The 20,824-nt window shown below is 31.3% G+C and overlaps 2 protein-coding genes across 2 annotated transcripts in view; one reads left to right on the forward strand and one right to left on the reverse strand.

Moving 5' to 3' along the window:
- kuz (zinc-dependent metalloprotease kuz) overlaps window positions 1-9,468 on the reverse strand; it is a 116,021-nt gene extending 106,553 nt beyond the window's left edge. The window contains exon 1 of the mRNA XM_085820992.1: window positions 9,152-9,468. Coding sequence (XP_085677118.1) covers window positions 9,152-9,212 — 61 coding nt within the window. The 5' untranslated portion in view covers window positions 9,213-9,468. The remainder of the gene's footprint in view (window positions 1-9,151) is intronic.
- Window positions 9,469-10,024: 556 nt separating this feature from the next.
- Window positions 10,025-20,824, forward strand: part of LOC118180240 (ubiquitin-conjugating enzyme E2-17 kDa) — a 33,501-nt gene continuing 22,701 nt past the window's right edge. Inside the window, exons 1-2 of the mRNA XM_035349363.2 lie at window positions 10,025-10,224; window positions 13,540-13,603. Coding sequence (XP_035205254.1) covers window positions 10,201-10,224; window positions 13,540-13,603 — 88 coding nt within the window. The 5' untranslated portion in view covers window positions 10,025-10,200. The remainder of the gene's footprint in view (window positions 10,225-13,539; window positions 13,604-20,824) is intronic.

Here is a 20,824-nt window from a genome sequence, read left to right on the forward strand (position 1 = left end):
TAAAAAATTTCATACATCAAAAAAGTGTAGAAATAAAACTAATTGTAATCAATGTGGCGGTATGTATCACAATGAATCGATTTGTACTAATAAATCCCCTGTAAACAAAAAGTCGGAACAAGGTTACTCCGAAAATGAAACCGAATCTCTGACTTTGAATTCCGAGGAAAGAAATAAAGTTCAAAACTTAAAATTGATTGCTTCTGTTCCTCAAGGTGATAATAATAATGACTGTAATGCCAGGGAAATATTATTACAAACTTGTACAGTTTATGCTTGTTCTAAGTATAAATCAAAATTAACTAGATTAATTCTTGATCAAGGTAGTCACAGATCCTTTATAACGAAAAAACTGGCCGACGATTTACAACTTACTCCAATCCGTTATGAAAGACTTTCTGTTTATTCATTTGGTGCGACCAAGGCAATGAATCATTCCTATCCTGTCGTTGAAATTGAAATTCAGAATTGGAAACAAAATAATAAAATAAAAATTGAATGTTTGATCTCGGATGTTATTTCCTCAGCACCCATCAGCGTGCCTAGTAAACAAATTGCAGACTTCATGGAGCATCTGGGTTTGCAGATCGTGGATTGCTCAAGAAAAAATAACATTGGGTTTGCAGATCGCGGATTGCTCAAGAAAATATAACATAGATGTTGAGATATTAATTGGCGGAGATGAATTCTGGAATGTAGTTTATTCAGAAAGAATTAAAATATCTGAAGGGTTGTACGCAGTTAGTTCTGTGTTTGGTTGGGCTGCTGCAGGAATCGAGAAAAATAAAACAAATAAAACTTGTTTTGAAAATTTAGCAGTAATGACAAACACTGTTGTGTTGAAAGATTTAAGAGGTTTTTGGGAATTAGAACATATGGGAATAAATATTTCTTATGATTATTCCGATATTGAATGCAAAATAGTAGACCAGTTTGAAAGAAATTTGCAGTTTAAAAACGGTAGATATGAGGCAAATTTAATCTGAAAATACAATCCGAATAATCCAGGAAATAATTTTAAGGTAGCTAAGAAACGATTCGCAAACCTTCACAATAAACTAAGTAAAACTCCGGAGATTTTTCAGGAATATAAAAATATAATTGAGAAGCAGATATTAGAAGGAATTGTGGAGGAATGTCCAAATAATGATACAAATTTGGGATATTTTATGCCTCACCGAGCAGTGATACGATCTAGTGAGAATACGAACCTTAGTAGTTACTAAGGTAAGAATTGTGTATGAAGCTAGCTCAAAGACAGAGGACACGAATTCGTTAAATGACTGCCTTGAATCGGGACCTAATCTAAATCCAAATATACTAGACATTATGTTAAATTTTCGTAAGTTTAAGATAGCATTTTGTGGAGATGTTGAAAAAGCCTTTTTGATGATAAGAACTGCTGAAGGTGATAGACAATTTCTAAAATTTATTTGGTTTAATGAAAATAATGACTGCTTTAAGATTATGCAAATGTGTCGCGTAGCTTTCGGTTTGACTATATCTCCTTTCATTTTGGCCGCCACTATAAAATATCACATTCGGAAATATAAAGATAAAATGCCGGACAGTTTCAAAATGTTAAATTCTTCTGTCTATGTCGATGACCTATATTTTGGAGCAGGAACGGTTGAAGATGCATATCGGTTATCTGTAGATGCGGTTAATATATTTAAGGATGCTGGGATGAATTTTAGAAAATTAAGAACTAATTCTAAAGCATTAAACGATTTATGGGTCTCAAATGGGATTAAGGAATCAGATAACAAATTAACTAGTGAATCGAATTTCTTAGGCATGATTTAAAATTCCATTGAGGACAATATAAAGTTAAATTTAAAAAATTTAATTGACTTTTCTACTGGAAATGATTTTGTTACAAAAAGGAAACTTTTGCAAAGTATCGCCCAAATATACGATCCATTTGGATTTATTGCACCCTTTGTTATTTGGGTGAAAATTATTATGCAAGAAATCTGGTGTTCCGGTTCTGACTGGGATGAGGTCCTTCCTGCAGAGATTTATGACAAATTCAACATTTGGCGGGAGGAACTTAATGATTTAACTGAAATATCGATACAGCGAAATTTCTTTGATGATGATCCGATGAATATAAGCCTTCACCTATTTTCGGATGCTAGTCTTAAAGCATTATGGGGCCATCGCATATTTCAGATATTGTACGAGTGATTCTGAAATTAAAACTTCCTTTATCATGTTGAAATGCAGAGTTGCACCTTTAAGATCAATCACGCTTCCTCGTTTAGAGATAATGGGAGCACTCATGGCTGCTCGAATGTATAAATATTTGAAAAAATTGTTTGGTGATTTAATTGAGGATGTTTATTTTTCGAGTGATTCTGAAATCACCATTACTTGGATTAAAGGTTCGCCAAGTAATCGGAAACCATTTATCGCTAATCGTATTACAGAAATACAGGGTATGTGCAACAAAAAATTGTGGAATCATTGCGAAGGAAAACAAAATCCTTCCGATTTACTGACTCGAGGAATTAGTGCTCAGTCACTAGTTAAGAATGATCTGTGGTGGCATGGGCCACACTGGTTACGTTTTCCTACTGAAAACTTTCCGAAACAAAAGAAATTACAACCAAATTCAGAATCATTGGAGTTAAGAAAAAATATTATTTTGACTGTACTTGTAATCAACTTCCAATTCATTGCGCGCTGCGGCGTTAAAGATAAACAAAGTTTAGATAAACAACGGTAAAGTTTAGATAAACAAAGGATATGCCTTTATCCATTTTTTGCAGCAATTCCACTTTTTGTTTAATGGACTTCGAAACATACTTTCGCTTTGTAGATCCTTTACATATTAGTAAATATATATCAGAAATTCTATTTGACATAATCGAAAGTTCAAGCGTACTTTTATAAAACTGCTCTAACAGTCTGCAAAAAATAATAAGCTGAATCCAATTCGAAGATTAAGGAACAACACAATCTGCAACATTAACTGAATTAGATAATTTTAGCTTAGCTTTTACCGTCCATTATACATAAAACGAGCATTCGTAAACGTATTTTGCGCACGAGCATATTTGCAGCCGTAAAGGTCTTACACGCATGCGTCAATGCTACGCATGCGCAGAAAGTTTGTAGCTTTGAGGTCCGGATTATAGATCATTACGAATTATGGTTGTCCGAATTAACGACTTTTAACTGTATAATAAAAATATTAGTGAGAACTTTTAATTTTCAGACAATTTCCAAGTTTCAAAAATATTTTACAAAATTATTATACACTTCATTAAATTTCCACTTTTGTTACATTCATTGGCGGCTCGTAATAAACACTGTGGAACTGCAGAACCCCCTATTTCCACTTATTATTATTTTTAATATTTAATATAGTGTGCCCTTTAGTCTTTAATTCTTTCTTTATACTTGTACAATACATAATACTTAAGCTTAATGTCAGCAGCTATCCCTCACTTTGTGAAAAAGGTACGAAAGTCTTTGTTTGGAACTGCGCGCTTCACAGCTCCAGCAATGTGGTGTTTGGCTGTTCTGCGCATGCACACACAGAAAGCAGCACGCGAGCCAGGTAGAGAGAAGAGCACTGTCGCTCTTGCAGTGCCGAAATTCTGGCATCTTGCTGAAAATGTGATTTCTTTTTACTCCGCGCGTGTGGTATTCCTCCACAAGGTGGAACTTCATCATACGGACCATAAACAGAGTTCATGAAAATTTGCAAATTTTAAAAAATTGCCTTACTGAAATTCAGTCAACATCAAATGCAGATCAAACTATTGCAAAAGCAACAGGAATTTTAAAATATCTAAATGATGATAATTTCAAATTTTGGTTAGAGATTTTTTATCAGATACCTCATGCTGAAGTAATATACAACTAAATGCAATCCAGAGAAATTAGTGTGTTTAAAGTTTTCAAAACTGCTATTTTAGAATTAAGAAACTCAAAGTACTGTAAGAATTTTTCAAAGACACTGATGGCAGAAGCTAAGGATATATGTGACTTTATACTGTGTATTGATATAATGCACAGATATTCTTCCACTAAACACTTAGCAGCTGCTAAATTGTTTAACAAGAAATGCTTAGTTTTAGGAATGAACATTCTACAGAAGAAATAGTACTGACCACTGAAGCATATCCAATGATTGGAAAAGAAAAGCTTGAAAGTGAACTAAAAATATTTTATTGTAGGTCTGATATCCATGAAAACTGCAAATTAATTGAGCTACTGAAATTTATCTTCGAAAATAATCTAGATGATGTTCTTAGTGAAATTACGAAACTGATAAAAATTCTCTTGAGAGTTTCCATGACTACATCAGAGGCAGAACGCTGCTTTTCAACATTGAAAAGAATGAAAACTTTTCTAAGAAGCACTATGAATTCGGAAAGACTAAATGCGCTTACATTGCTTTCAATAAAGAAAAATTTCCTCAGTTGTCATCCAGAGATCAAGGAGAAAATTATTGATCTTTTCGCGCAAATTAAAACAAGAGGAATGAAAATTAAAACAAAGAATTAACGCGGAAATTAAAACAAAGATTGAACTGTAATAATTTGGGTTAAAGTAATTAAATGTTCAATTTTTTTCTTGTAAGATTTCATGAAGTTTCAAAATAAATTTTCTTTTTATACATGTTTGTTTCCTTTTACTTAATTTTAAAACAAAGGTTAAATTTTTTTGGAACAGCACCCCCACTAATTTTAGCCACGAGGCGCCACTGGTTACATTACATAATTTCATAAACGTTGTTACAAAAAATTTGGTACTTATGTATTATCCTGTCAACCCCTGGCAGAAATTTTGGCAATGATTCACAGTGGTTATTAGGAAATTCTAAAGGACAAGGTCATACATAATTGGCACTGAATCATGCTACTTGCTAGTCAATAGGATAATACATTCAGTCACAAAAATTTTTACTTTGCAGGGGAAACTTTCATTTGCTGAGGGAATTATTTTTCCTTTTGTGCAGTGATAAATGTGGTAATAATTTAATTAATGCAGAGATAATGTTGTAATAATTTGTGCAGAGATAATGTTGTAATAATTTGTGCAGTGGGTAAAAGTATAGTTTAGGGTACCCCTTGGCAAAACTTGGCGATTTTTGGCGGTACATGGATACCGATTTTGTGCAATTCTTTGACTCGGTATTTTGGCTTGCGAGGCGGGCCCAAAAATCGCCGCTACACAAAGCCAAAATAACAAGACATACAATTGCACAAATTCGGTATCCATGTACACATCGACTTATTTTCACTTAAAAAAAAAAAAGGCTGATCTTTGGAATATGGTAACTGGTAGTTTGGCGACATTTTGGAGGCGATAAAGGTTACTACCTAGGACTTTGGTAATAATGTGAGAAGCACTCAGTTCCGATTACGCATTATTTTGTGTGAGAGAAATGAGAGATCATGAGATATGTCGTGACATTAATAGACGAATTACAGTTGTTTAATCGAAAAAGAGGGGAAATCTGGAAATTTCGTATTTAGCTATATTCTGTGTTGTGTGAAACGTGACATTAATGGACGAATTACAGTTCTTTAATCAGAAAAGGGGTTAATTTGGAAAAGCTTCATTGTGTGTTGAGTGAAATAGTGTTGATTAATTTTCGGATTGCATGGCGCTATGTAAAGTGAATTCTAAATTTTTAATGTGTTTATCTGATAATAATAATAATAATAATAAGTTGAGATTGTGTGAAAGGAAGGATATTAGAAGTTTAAATGGCCGTGCAAGAAATATGGTGAAAATGGACATTTTGTGAAAAAGAGTGTAAGGAAGGGTACATGGTTTGCTGAAAGTAGTCTGAGTATAGGTGAAATTTTATTAATTTCTTATTACTTGGTGAATAGACTTCCAGTTGACTACTGGATTTAGGATTTAGAAATTAGCAATAGTACTGCAGCGACGTATAATGAAGATTCTGAAGAAGATTAGGCAAGTTAGTATTTTTAATCATTTGAGGATATTATTTTTATGCACTGTTCTAAATGTAAGGAGTAAATAAATTAAAATGGTATTATTTGAAAATTGTTATTAGCAATGATTTAGTTTTAAAGTAATTAGGATTGTAATCTAATTTTTATTAATTAATGTATGTGCTTATTTATATTTTAAGTAGTGTTTTTTAATTTAATTATATTTTAATTTAATGATCGTGATTTTGTGAGTTATATGTTTGTAGTATTTTGGAATATGTTTGAGTAGTATACGTTGAGTATTTTCATGCATTTTCGTGAAATTTTTCTAATTTATGAGAAAAAAGCAGTGTACATGGATATACTGAAGAGAGTGCGCAATGCCATTTTTGTGCAATTCTGGGATGTTTTTTTAAGTAAAAATAAGTCGACGTGTACACGGTTTAGTGATATTTTAATTAAATGATAGTTATTTTGTGAATTTTATGTTTGTAGGAATTTGGTATACGTTTTAGTTGAAGTAAACGTGCATGGAAATAATTTAAATATTTGACACTAAGTATTCGTAACCATTTTTAATGTTTGCGGTATAAATTCGTTGGTGACGTTTATAATATAATAGATAATTTAGAGGTAAAAGTTTTTGGATATTTTATACGTGGAAATGTTCATATTTGGAAAAGGTATATACTTTTTCGCGATAAGGTAATTTCATATATGTTCTTTTTACTGGGTTTAAAGATTCAGAAAATTGTCATGCATTTTCGTGAAATTTTTCTTATTTATGAGAAAAAAGCAATGTACATGGATATAGTGAAGAGTGTGCGCAATGCCATTTTTGTGCAATTCTGGGATGTTTTTTTTAAGTAAAAATAAGTCAACGTGTACATGGTTTAGTGATATTTTAATTAAACGATAGTTATTTTGTAATTTATGAGAAAATAGCAGTGTAGATGGATAAAGTTAAGAGTGTGTGCAATGCCATTTTTGTTCTGGGATTTTTTTTTTTTTTTTTAAGTAATAATAAGTCGATGTGTAAATGGTTTATGTGTATGTACTATTCTGAAAAACGCGCAAGGAGTTTGTGATTGTGCACTTTTTCCCAATTTTGCAGTTAATATTTGTCATGATTAAGCAGTTTTGTTACATAAAATTTCTAGCATAAGTGCAATTCGGCTAGTAGATTGTTGGGAAAAGTGTTGAGTAAATAAAAAGAAAAGAAACATGTCTTTACTTCGTGAAGACAAAATGGCGGCGAAAAAAAAATAGAGGGTTGCTGTAGCACAGTTGGTCACCAAATTTTCGCCAAAAAATCGCCAAGTTACCATATTCCACAGATCAACCAAAAAAAAATCCCAGAATTGCACAAACTTGCATTGCGCACTCCCTTTACTTTGACCATGTACACATCGGTATATTTTCACTTAAAAAGTCAAAGGAACACCATATTCTACAATATAGGCAAACAAAAAATACATAATCTCAATAAAATACATTTTAAACCAAACAATAAAATGACATAAAAAAGAAAAAACATGTTATACATTTAAGCACTATTAAAAGCAAATACTCATTCACCATGATTTTCGAGTTCACTTCGTACACTCAGAGAAACATAAAAATCAAAATATCAATCATACTCAAATGACTCTTTTCAAACCAGGTACTCTTTCTAATCTAACACTTCACATAGTGACCATCTGAACCTTTCTTCTTACAAACCCATTCAAATCCATCTAAACGGTTTTTACGTTCGACTAGACGCATATCCTTCCTACATACAGGACACTTATAATGGCTACTAAGCAAACCTTCATTAACACACCAGTCAATTAAAGCTCTTTTTCCCTTTCGCTCCAAATCGTACAGAAAATCAAATTAATCTTACTACATTCGGCCATTCTAAAGTCTAAAGAATCAAATCAACATACACCACAAAAATGCTTACAAAACATCCTACGATTCAAAATTTCCCAGAATCGTGCACCCGATTACGTCACAATAGGGTTTCCATAACATTCAACTACTCAGGCTACCATAAATGAAACAACAACTCGGCGATAAATCAAACAACTTCGCCATAATACAAGGGGTACCTTAAAAGTCTACTCTACCCTGTGCAGTCATAATGTTGTAATAATTTCTGCAGTGATAAATATTGTAATTCTAATTACATTACTTTTTATTTGCATTAATACAATATTATTATATACAATAAATATTGTATTAATATAAATAGCAAGTAATATTAATGTAAATAAAATTATTAACTATTGTCAAGTTCTTGTAAACAATTGTTAATTCCACTATTTATTTGTTTTACATGGTTTATAAGCAAAACTTTGAATTAATCACTGAAAAGCACAATAACATACAAAACATAGTCATTATTCCAATACAATCAAAGCAAGAATTAACTTTAATATTTTTAATTAGGTTTACAGCTTTAAAGTATGAAAATCTGCTTTATCAGTGAATTCATTATGCCAAAAAGTGCAACAAAGGTATTTAATAAAACATTATATATGTTAATACTCTAAAATTTATATATTTTGCTACAGTTCATAATCAATATGTAGCACCTAGTTTAAAAACTTATTTTATAACTTTAAAATCAGCTGAATGATAAGCTTATAATGATAAGAAAACTACTGCTGACATTAACTAAACAAAAAAAATTTTAAAGTACTCAAAATATGAATTTTTAAATTAATTATTTCCAAGTGCTCAATATAATTTTTGTGGGATTTTCACAATTCACATTCCATCTTGACGTCGATAAATGAATTAGCCTCAAGCGTGATTAAACAGAAGAAATAAATTTCACGCACGAAAGAACAGAAGAGAAAGTGAGATGAAACAAAAAACAAAAGAAAGCCTTAAAAAATTAACAACACAATATAAATTTAAGCTAATAAAATGTTACTACGATTAAAGGTGAATTTACAATCACATCGATAACCTAAAATTAAACTTTATAAACTAAAATACATAAAGAACTTTTAAATCTTTTTTTTTTTTTTTTTATTTAAACCCACATTTTTAAATAAAGTCACCACGGAACTCACAACCATCCGTACAACTAAAATTAAGACTCTCACATTAATAATGATATTACAATTTGACTACAGGATTTTATCAAAGTGGTAAACAAAACAATATTAAAAACTGAAATTTATGGAACAAAGTAGACATGATTATTTATGTACACAAAATGATCAACTTACTACACTCAACAGTCCCCCATGTAACAAAGTGGTACATGAAAAGTATTTTGAAGACTATCATATCTTCATTTGTAAGTATTAAGTTGATTTCCAGACATTAATTAAACCCAAAACACATGCACTCCTCCTATTTCTTGCGATGAAAAAGTACATGGAATTTCGTAAGCAAATTAAGGATATCCGCATCACTAACTGCACTACACCTTTCCAGGGTTGCCAGATGTCAATAACGTTAATTCGCCAAGATTTCGATTTTATTTCGAAAGCAAGATCGCCAAAAACCCGTTTCGACTTAGCCATGGTTACGACACCAGTGAAGGTATTAAATGATTTTATCAAGCGGAAAGGAAGCTATGACAATGTCACGAAAATTTCATAAACCTGTTAAAATATGAGTGACTAAGAAACTTGTTTTTCGCTCAGAAGAAAAAAAGCTGTGAAGTTCGGTTACGAATTGTGAAAAATAAATAATAATGTAAATAGAGAAATTGGATACCCTATATAAAAAATAAAGGTAAAGCAAAACAAAGTACCTTGAAGTAAGATAAACATATATCTATCGTTTAGAAATGCATCTGGGACAAGTTAGATTCATTTCAGACGCAATGAATCTTTTTTTAAATATCTGTTATATACTTAAATGTTTAACGACAAATACACTATAAAAGTTTGTTGAAATATTTATCTACAGTACTATACTTCAAAACAATATTTTCAAAATCTGAGTTTTTTTAAATCAAATAAACACTATAGGTGCATTTTTTAAACTAAAATTTAATATATATGTATGAATTTAGTGAACTGTCGCTTCACTGCAAAGTTGAAACTTCGTTTCTGAATTTGGCTACATTGCCGGATATCAGTTCGCAGTTCCTGTCTTTACTCAACTTGTTTCTTCTCTGTTGCTCTTTGGGGCAAATTTCTACGGCTGCGCCTAACGCGTAAAAATTACTGTAGCGATCTTTTACGTTTATAATCTTAGTTCAAGTAACCTTCAACTTATATTTAGGATTCTTTTTCCGGATCTGTTCCGTATCACAAATTAAGATATGGCTTTGAAAAGAATTAATAAGGTAAGAAGTCTCATTTATAAGCTTTAAGTGGCCTATCTAAAGTTCATAGTTGCTCATTATAATACCGGCTTTAGAATTAATTGTTAATAATAAATTGTTTTATGTATTTCTTAAAAATGAATGCTTTAACACTGTTAAGTTTATCTTGCATTATCTTCGCATTTCTTTAAAAACTGATAGTGAAAATTCGTTAAGCCTACACGGCGGCACAGTTATTGGAATAGCAAGTACGTGCACCAAATAATTTTATTTACTTAAATATGTGTTTTAAGTTTTAATCGCGTCTAGAGCTAGTTGTGTATACTGCATTATTTGTGCTTTTAGTTAGAAAATTTCTTACAAAATCTGTGACGTAAGGGTTTTTGTCCTCTAAAGGGAAATAAGTTTTCTAATTTTAATGTAATGACAAGATATATGTTTCTTACAAATAGTATACTTTCTCATCTTTAATTCACGCCTTGGTTAAAATGTTGCATCTTTCTTATATTAGATTTGATTATTATGAAAAAAAAAAAAAAAAAAAGAAATCTTAATATATGATTCGGACATTTTTCCACCCTTTTTTTAAAAAATATGTAGTATGTTTATTATATATATATAAATCGTTTCTAAAGTCAGTTTGAAATCTTGCCGTGAAGGATGAGTGAAAACGGGCTTAACGTTTTTGTGCATTTTTACTCTTCATGGAGCACTTAACATTAAGATCATTCATGTCTGCTATGTCAACTAGCCATCAGATCTTAATTTTGGAAATATGAAGTCATTATGTGTTGATTATTTATCTAGGAAACCGTTAACATACTTGAAATAAAACTTTTTTTTCTGTGAAGTGTACTTTTAAAAAATATGCGTAGTGATTAGAATCAGTGGTGTAATGTGTGAAACTGTAAAATTATTATATTATTTGAAATTGAAACTTCTGCACTGGTAGCCCTTAGTATCAGACTTAATACATCAATAAATAACATGCTTTAAGAAATGCAGGATATGCAAAAGGTGCATAATGTAATCCTGTGTAACAGAAGTTTTAAAAATGAATAATTGAAAATCTGATATGTTATTTTTTTAAGGTGATTAGAAAATTTGTAATTCATTATAAATCGTGTAAAACTTAACAGTAATCATCTCTCGGCATTAATAATGAAGTAAAATGTGTACATTTATAAAGCTTGGGATAAAACAAACAAGAAAAAAAAAAAAAAATGAAATTGTTGCATTAACAAGAACATTGAAATGAATTCATTGTTAATAACATGCTTTAAGAAATATTAGTAATATGAAGTATATTTTATATATGCTTTATATTACTGTGAAAGTGCTTATAGTATGACAGTAAGTATTTTAACAAACATTAACCATGTCATAGCAGTTTTTATGTAAATTTATTAAAATTGTTAATTTGTGAATTTGTTTAATAAATTGATCTTTGTTACTAAAATATTGCATTTTGTTTTAATGTTTTCTGAAAAGCAACTTTCCTAATGTAACTAAATAAAAACTTTTTATACTTCACAGGAATGTTTTATAAGTCATTAATGAAAATTGCTATTTAAGTGTTTACTTTTAAATAACACTTCTGTTGGGAGTTTAATATGAATCCACAGCTAAGCTTTGGAATATGGTAACAGGTAGTTTGGCGACATTTTGGTAAGGCGATAAAGGTTACTAGCTAGAACTTTAGCAGTGTACATTGATAAAGTCAAGAGTGTGCGCAATGCCATTTTTGTGCAATTCTGGGATTTTTTTTTAAGTGAAAATAGGTTGACGTGTACATGGATGATACCATGTGCAATTCTTAAAAATGCGGCAAGCAGTGGGGGATTCTGCACTTTCTCCCAATTTCGCACCTAATCTTCGTCATGATTAAGCACCTTTGTTCCATAAAAGTTCTAGTATAAGCGTAATTCGGCTAGCAGATTGTTGGAAAAAAATGTTGAGTTAAAAAAAAAAAATGCCTTTACTTCGTGAAAACAAAATGGCATCCAAAAAAAAAACTAGCGGGTTGCTGTAGCAGGGTTAGTCGCCAAAAAATCGCCAAGTTACCATAATCCGAAGATTAACCAAATCCACTATATTTTAATAATCAAGAATGTGTAGAAAAGAAATTGCAGATATGAAATTTTAATTATACAGCGTGATTATTAATTTCAGAGATAAATGTTTTAACACTATTGGACGTGTTCAAATCTCTCCATTTTACCTTTCCAATTATGCATCCTCTAATCAAAATTTTGTTTTTAAAAGAAGGATGAAGAAAAACAGGCTACGATTCATTAAATATATCCATGGAGGAGCTATCTTTTAAGATGTCAAAGTGCATGTATTTAAAATGGCAAACTTTTCAGAATGCTAATAAATTGGAGTGTAAAGACTATTTTTCGAAGTCAAATTCTGTATGTATCTGGACTGGAATTGAGGTACTGGTCTTCAAGTAACAGTTGAAGTATTGAATTTTGATAAACATTCTATAAGTGTCAAGAATAAAATCTGATTGCACCTCTTTTGTTTCTTATATTTTTCACAGTTATTTTTTAAATATATGGACTGTTGGACTGATACATTGACAAATTTCACATTTTCAGTAGGTAAAATTTGAAATGCATTGAATCTTTTCTATTAAAATTAACATTTCCTTGGATGAATAGTGGATAGAAAAATCGACTGTCAGGTCATTGGGGTGAAATTCAGATTTTGGAGTAATTTTGATGTCTGCATAATATATTCAAATACATTTAAAATCTGTCAGTTTGGTTGCTTGTAAAAGAATTTTCGTCTCTTGGGATTATAAATTATTTTTATTATCAAGGCTTCAAGCCAGAGACCTTTTCACGGTAAACTTTTGACCCACCACTAGGACTGTATGCCTGGACACAAGAATAAGAACAACAAAGCTTAAAATTAATTCCAGGAGAAAGTTAGATTTTGACCATACATTGCAATAATTCTATTTATTTATGATAAGGCCTTTAACAGTATATACAAGTAAAACTTTTATTCTGTAAGAGATTTATTTCTTTGTTTTTATGTTAAGGCCTTTAACGGTATATCCGAGTAAAACTTTGATCATTCAAGAGATAGCACCAGAACTTGAAATTGGGAAATATATTAATATTTTATTAAATATGATATTTTAGCAAGAAACATTTTAAATGTCTTCTTCGTGGTTTCATATCATATTAGTCATCTTTTTATATTTATCTGGATTTATTTAGAACATTTCAGTCCATTAAAATTTTTATAATTCTGTTGTATTTTGAAATTTTAGCCTACAACCTTTTGTAAATATGAAATTAACCATTTGTTTTTCTTTCACAGGAATTACAAGATCTTGGGCGGGACCCTCCAGCGCAGTGTTCTGCTGGTCCAGTTGGAGATGACTGTATGTAAAGCCTAGATATATATTAATAATCTTATTATTTGTATGAATGCTGTAAATCTAGCTTACCCTTTGAAAATGTGAAATGCCCAGTATTGAGCCTGCTTGCCTGTGGTACAGTATACTTTAGTAAAACACATAATATGCGAATATGAGTTGATTGCATTTGATTTTTTTTAATGTAAAACGCATAATACACAATCACCGTAGCAGAAGTTGCTAAACTTTCAACTATGCACATAACAGTTTGACAGTTTAAACATACAGTGTCATCATTATTGTATATGTTCCTTTTGTTAGTTCCAGTAGTTTTTATAAACAAATTATGGTGTTTTTGCTCTAAACTCTTTTAAAATATACACTTGTGAGATTTGCTTGCAATGGAAGAAACTGCTGTAAAAATTTCTATGAGAAATTTTGGTATTTTGCCATAAAATTGTCCTACAAAACAATATCTTTTAATATATTCTTAAAGCGATTGTCACGAAATTGCTGCTATTATGAAAGAAACAGAAATCTTCTGGTAAATATGTTTACTAATTGATTTTCAGCATATATACCTAATTAAAATGTGAAAGGGCATGCTGATAATAAATAAATTTTTGCAATTATCAATCTTCACTTTTTTATGTAAACAATTTTCAAACACTTTGTTGAGGTATTTAGTTTTTGAAGTAAGAAACATGAAAAATCGGCTATGAACCGGGATTCAAATTATGTATCTTCTGACTGCTAACTGGACATGCTATTGTGTCACATGAGCATGTATAGGGAAGGCAATAATTGCATAAAGGGTGGTTGAAGGGGAAGAATGGTGATGAATTATCGTCTACCATGCTTTAATTGGGTATTGCTGTAAAGGCTATTGTGATTTTCTAATTGCTCTTCCTGGGATTTCAAACCATGGATTTTTCAATAGCTAGCTGAGTATGCCGTTAGTTATATCAGGAGAACACACATCGGAAAAAGTTATAATTTTTTCTGTATGACGGACAATTTGCAGCTCTGGGTTTCAATAAATTGTTTATTTGTTGTCTCTAGATTGTTGGAAGTGTTGTCAAAGATGTGAAGGATTTCTTATGCAATAATTGTAATGGCTATAGAACGTAAGATTCATTAACTTAAGTTGTTCCTAAAGGATTCCGCTGAAAGTATTGGTAGATCAGTGAAAGCATTTATCATTTACAGGGTAACACTTTATTATAGTCAAAAATAATATTTGGGAAGTCTGTGGGCTAGATACTGAACGTGTCAGAGGTCTTAAAATTTGAACTCCATTCAAAAAATCATCAGTCTTCGTTATTTAATGGTTCTTTTATATGACATTTCACCTGCTCTGTTATAGATAAGTGTTAAATGACTCATTAGAGCTCGATATCTTTGAATTTTCTAGAATATAACTGGTAGTCACTTTTGGCTGGTTAAACTTGAAGAATCCTTCAAGTACCCTAAACATTGGTATGGAAGTTGTGTAGTACAGTCAAAAGTCGTTAATTCGAACACCCATAATCCGGAATGATCTATAATCCAGACCTCAAAGCTAAAATCTTTCTGCGCATGCGCATAGGCGTTTACGCGTGCGTGGAAGACTTTTACGACTGCGTCTGCGCAAGCGCAGAATATGTTTTCACGTGCGCGTTTAATGTATAACAGACAGTATAAGCTAAAATTATCTATTTCAGTTAATGTTGATGATTGCGTTGTTCCTTAATCTTCGAATTGGATCCAGCTTATTATTTTTTGCAGACTGTAAGAGCAATTTTATAAAAGTAAGCTTGAACTTTCGATTATGTCAAATAGACTTTCCGATGCTGGAGCTCCCAAAGGATCTAGAAAACGAAAGTATGTTTCGATGTCCATCAAACAAAAAAACGAATTGCTACAAAAAATGAATAAAGGCATATCCTTTGTTTATCTAACCGTTCCGAAATCTGTTTATCAATTTCACGCTGCTCTGCGTGGGGGGGGGACGTCACGGCGCACAATGAACTGGAAGTTAATCTGTCAGCACTATCGTTATCTTCAGGGCAGATGTTTTTATTTTATTCGGCTTATAATTCCTTACTAAAAGTAGTATTTAATCTCGATGTACTCCGTCTTTGATATGATTTAAATCAAATTCCTCGTCATCATGAATATAAATAAGATAGTTTTCTGGTTGTGATTTTCTAATTTCGGCTATGCGTAAGGTATGCTTTACGCATGCGCGCGTTGAAAGAAATGTTTAATAAAGTAAACAAATATTAAGCTTCTATTTTTGTAAATTTTGATACTCTTTAGATCATAATTGCTCATTATTTTATAAATTACGGTTTCATATTTTTAATTTTATAATTTCTGCATGCCATCTTACCAGATTTAAACTGATGATCGATAATCCGGAATCGCCGAAGTCCCGACGAGTCCAGATTAAAGACTTTTGACTGTAGTAGCAGCACTAGACAAGTCATTTAGGTACTATTCGGTTTCGAGGGTCGTAAAAAGTCTCCAAACTATTGTTGATGCCAATGCTGCCAAAAATAATTGCTGCAAGAAAGGAAGTATAATAGTAAATAACTATTTAAGATTGATGTTTTAATTTAGATGAAAAGTTAATTTCATATAATACTTTTTTATTATTATAATTTATATGAAAAAGGCTAAACATGACTGAATGGAAGAATAAGAGTAAATAACTATTTCAGATCATTATTATAATTTATATAAAAATTGCTAAACATAATGAATGGATGCCTGCATCGCTATTTCGCTACCGACTTATCACTAAAGAATAATTTCATCTTGTTGGTTGTTCAAACGTAATGTTCTATAATGAATGATAACTTTTCTTTGAAAATATTCTTGGTAAAGTGCAGAATCGCTCACTTATTTGTTTGCAGCTTTTTACAAGGGTAAAAACAATTGAAGTTTTGTCAATTTTCTTTTACTTTTTAAGTGAAAATAGGTTGATGTGTACATAGATAAAGTCAAAGGTGTGTGTGTGCAGTGCCATTTTTGTGATATTCTAGGATTTTTTTTTAAGTGAAAATAGGTCGTATGTGCAATTTTTAAAAACGGGTCAAGCAGTGAGTGATTCTGCACGTTACCCAAAATTCTATTGCCGAGTTTTCGTCATGGGCAATTCCCAAATAGTTAAATCCATAGGATATCGAAAAAGGATTTAAAAATTAAACTAGTATTTCAGTGGCGTCTTAAGAAATATAGAACTATATCAACTTGCGCAATCTGAAATCGGCGCATACGCTAGATTTGGCGCGCTGTTAAATGGGCTCGTTTGCTAGATTTGGCGCTTTTACGCATACGTTTTCGCTGCAATTTTTTTACGGCCTTCGAAACCGAATAGTACCGTCATTTGTAGCCATAAAATTTTATTTATAGGATATGTATAAAATTTTATTTATAGGATATGTATATCCTATAAATAAAATTTTATGACTACAAATGATGGTACTATTCGGTTTCGAAGGCCGTAAAAAATATGGGTGTGATTTAAAAAAAGTGTGTACGTGTGATAAAAAAAAAAAAGAGATGTATGTTGATCTTTGGATTATGGTAACTTGGCGAAAATTTGGCGACCAACTCTGCTACAGCAACCCTCTATTTTTTTTTCGCCGCCATTTTGTATTCACGAAGTAAAGACATGTTTCTTTTCTTTTTATTTACTGAACACTTTTTCCAACAATCTACTAGCCAAATTGCACTTATGCTAGAAATTTTATGTAACAAAACTGCTTAATCATGACAAATATTAACTGCAAAATTGGGAAAAAGTGCACAATCGCAAACTCCTTGCGCGTTTTTCAGAATAGTACATACACATAAACCATTTACATGTCGACTTATTTTTACTTTAAAAAAATCCCAGAATTGCACAAAAATGGCATTGCACACACTCTTAACTTTATCTATCTACACTGCTATTTTCTCATAAATTACAAAAATTTGCACGAAAATGCAGGAAAATTTTGTGAATCTTTAAACTCGGTAAAAAGAACATATATGAAATTACCTGATCACAAAAAAGTACATACCCTTTCCAAGGATGAACATTTCCACGTATAAAATAAATAAAATATCCAAAAACTTTTACCTCTAAATTATGTATTATATTATAAACGTCACCAACGAATTTATACCGCAAACATTAAAAATGGTTACAAATACTTAGTGTCAAATATTTAAATTATTTCCATGCACGTTTACTTCAACTGAAACGTATACCAAATTGCTACAAACATAAAATTCACAAAATAACTATCATTTAATTAAAATATAACTAAACCATGTACACGTCGACTTATTTTTACTTAAAAAAACATCCCAGATTTGCACAAAAATGGCAGTGTGCACACTCTTCACTATATCCATGTACACTGCTTTTTTCTCATAAATTAGAAAAATTTTACGAAAATGCATGAAAATACTCAATGTATACTACTCAAACATATTCCAAAATACTACAAACATAACTCACAAAATCACGATCATTAAATTAAAATATAATTAAATTAAAAAACACTACTTAAAATATAAATAAGCACATACATTAAATTAATAAAAATTAGATTACAATCCTAATTACTTTAAACTAAATCATTTCTAATAGCAATTTTCAAATAATACCATTTTAATTTATTTACTCCTTACATTTAGAACAATGCATAAAAATAATATCCTCAAATGATTAAAAATACTAACTTACCTAATCTTCTTCAGAATCTTCATTACGTGGCACGCACACTTCCCTACAGAAAGAGTTCCAATCGGCTGCAGTACTACTGCTAATTTCTAAATCCGAAATCCAGTAGTCAACTGGCAGTCTATTCAACCAGTAATAAGAAATTAATAAAATTTCACCCATACTCAAACTACTTTCAGTAAACCACGTGTCCTTCCTTACACTCCGTTTCACAAAATGTCTATCTACACCAGATTTCTTGCACCGCCATTCAAACTTATCTATAATATCCTTCCTGTCACACAATCTCATTTCATTCCCACATTTTGGACATTCATACTTATCTGCAATTAAACCTACACTCATACACCATTCAACCAATTCTTTTGAATTATCAGATAAACACATTAAAAATTTAGAATTCACTTTAAATAGCGCCATGCAATCCGAAAATTAATCAACACTATTTCACACAACACACAATAAAGTTTTATACAAAATGATATAGTACTACAGATATTTTTCCAAATTTACCCCCTTTTCCGATTAAAGAACTGTAATTCATCCATTAATGCCGCATGACATATCTCATGATCTCTCATTTCCCTCACACAAAATAATGCGTAATCGGAACTGAGTACTTCTCACATTATTACCAGAATCCTAGGTAGTAACTTTTATCGCCTCCAAAATGTTGCCAAACTACCTCTTACCATATTCCAAAGATCAGCCGAGATGTAGCAGTGTTGTTTGGTGTAGAATGTACATCCATACTGAAGAGGGACAAATCTGATTATATTATACAGTCAAAAGTCGTTAATCCGGACCTCAAAACTACAAACTTTCTGCGCATGCGCGCAAGACCTTTACGGCTGCGCATAATACATTTATGCATGCGCGTTTAATGTATAACGGACGGTTTAAGCTAAAATTATCTATTTCAGTTGTTGGCAGTGGTGATAAAAGCAAAGCATGTTTTGCTTCCCTTAAATAAAGCTAAGACTAAACTAAATAAAATAAAAGAGCTAACACTGTAGCCTTTACATTTAAAATCATTTAGTGAAAGCAAACTAGCATAAAGCTAACTGATAATCACACAAGAGAACAAGAAACAAGATTCGCCGATACCGGCGTATGTATATATTATACTCGGCCAACCCGCCGATCTTGACGTCAGTGGCAACCACGTTAGCTTACCTCCGATCAAAATTTGCATGTGGAAAACTAAAGCCAACAAACGGCCCTCTTTTCCCCGTGCAAAGACAAAAACAAAACTTTCACAGAAGTTCATAGTTCAATTCTATTATACGAAAACACTTATTGTCTTTAAACACTGAAAACATCTAAACAAAACTTTCTTAAATTAACAGCAGTCGCTGCTTTTGTAAATAAGTCGGCAGTATTTAATTTTACTGGTGATAAATTCAAGGTCAAACACTCCATCATTTACTAGTCTTCTAACAGAGTGATATTTTACGTCTATGTGCTTAGTTCGGCGATTTTCTATTGGCGATCTAGAAAAATCAATGGCAGACTTGTTATCACAAAATAGTTTACACTCTCTTAAATTAAACTTTAAAATTTCATCTTGTAAGACATGTTTCGTCCACATTAATTCCTTCGCTGCTTCAGATAAGGCGATATACTCCGCTTCCATGGTTGATAAACTTACACATTTTTGTTTAACAGTTTTCCAGATTACCGGTACTTCATCTAAATATAATATAAATCCTGCCATGGACACGCGGTCATCTCTATTACTTGCATAATCAGCATCTGAATAACAATATAAATTTAGATGTTTAATCTTCGATAAGTTTAACTTATATAATTTAGTACTATTGAGATAACCAAGCAATTTCAACAATGCTTCCCAATGCCTAATTCCAGGATTCTCCTGAAATTGTGATAAGATATTCACTGCATATGTAATATCAGGCCTTGTCCTGTTAGCTACAAAAACTAAACATCCTAACAGATTTCTAAAGGGTAATGTATGCATTTCCGCAACTTCTGCACTTGTAGATGGACAATCTAATTTTGTAAGAATAGTGCCCTTAGCTGTGGGAAGTGAAGTTATTGGTATCTGGAAATGTTTAAATTTTTCAAAAATTTCTTCGATATATTTCTGCTAATGTATAAAAACCCCATTCTCATTCTCTAAGAATTCAATTCCAAGTAACGTTTTAGTTTTGCCTAATACTTACAAGATCAAAAAACTTACTCAGCTGTGAAATTACTTTATCTATACTATATTGATCTTTACTAAAAATCACAATATCATCTACATATAACAAGAGAATTACATTTGAACCCTTATAAACACAATTACACCATTGTATTTTCTTAAAATATAGATTTTCTAAAGTACTTTCAAATTCACAAAACCATTCACGGCCGCTTTGATGTAGACCGTAAATGGCCTTGTGTAATAAACACACTTTATTTTTCTCTTCGATAAATCCCTCTGGTTGGGTCATATATATTTTCTCATTTAGGTTTGCATATAAATATGCGTTCTTTACATCTAACTGACAATTAGTCCA

Source organism: Stegodyphus dumicola, chromosome 1, assembly GCF_044657685.1.
Source record: "Stegodyphus dumicola isolate Sdum_Otavi_A_Nest chromosome 1, ASM4465768v1".
In the NCBI taxonomy this organism is placed as follows: domain Eukaryota; kingdom Metazoa; phylum Arthropoda; class Arachnida; order Araneae; family Eresidae; genus Stegodyphus; species Stegodyphus dumicola.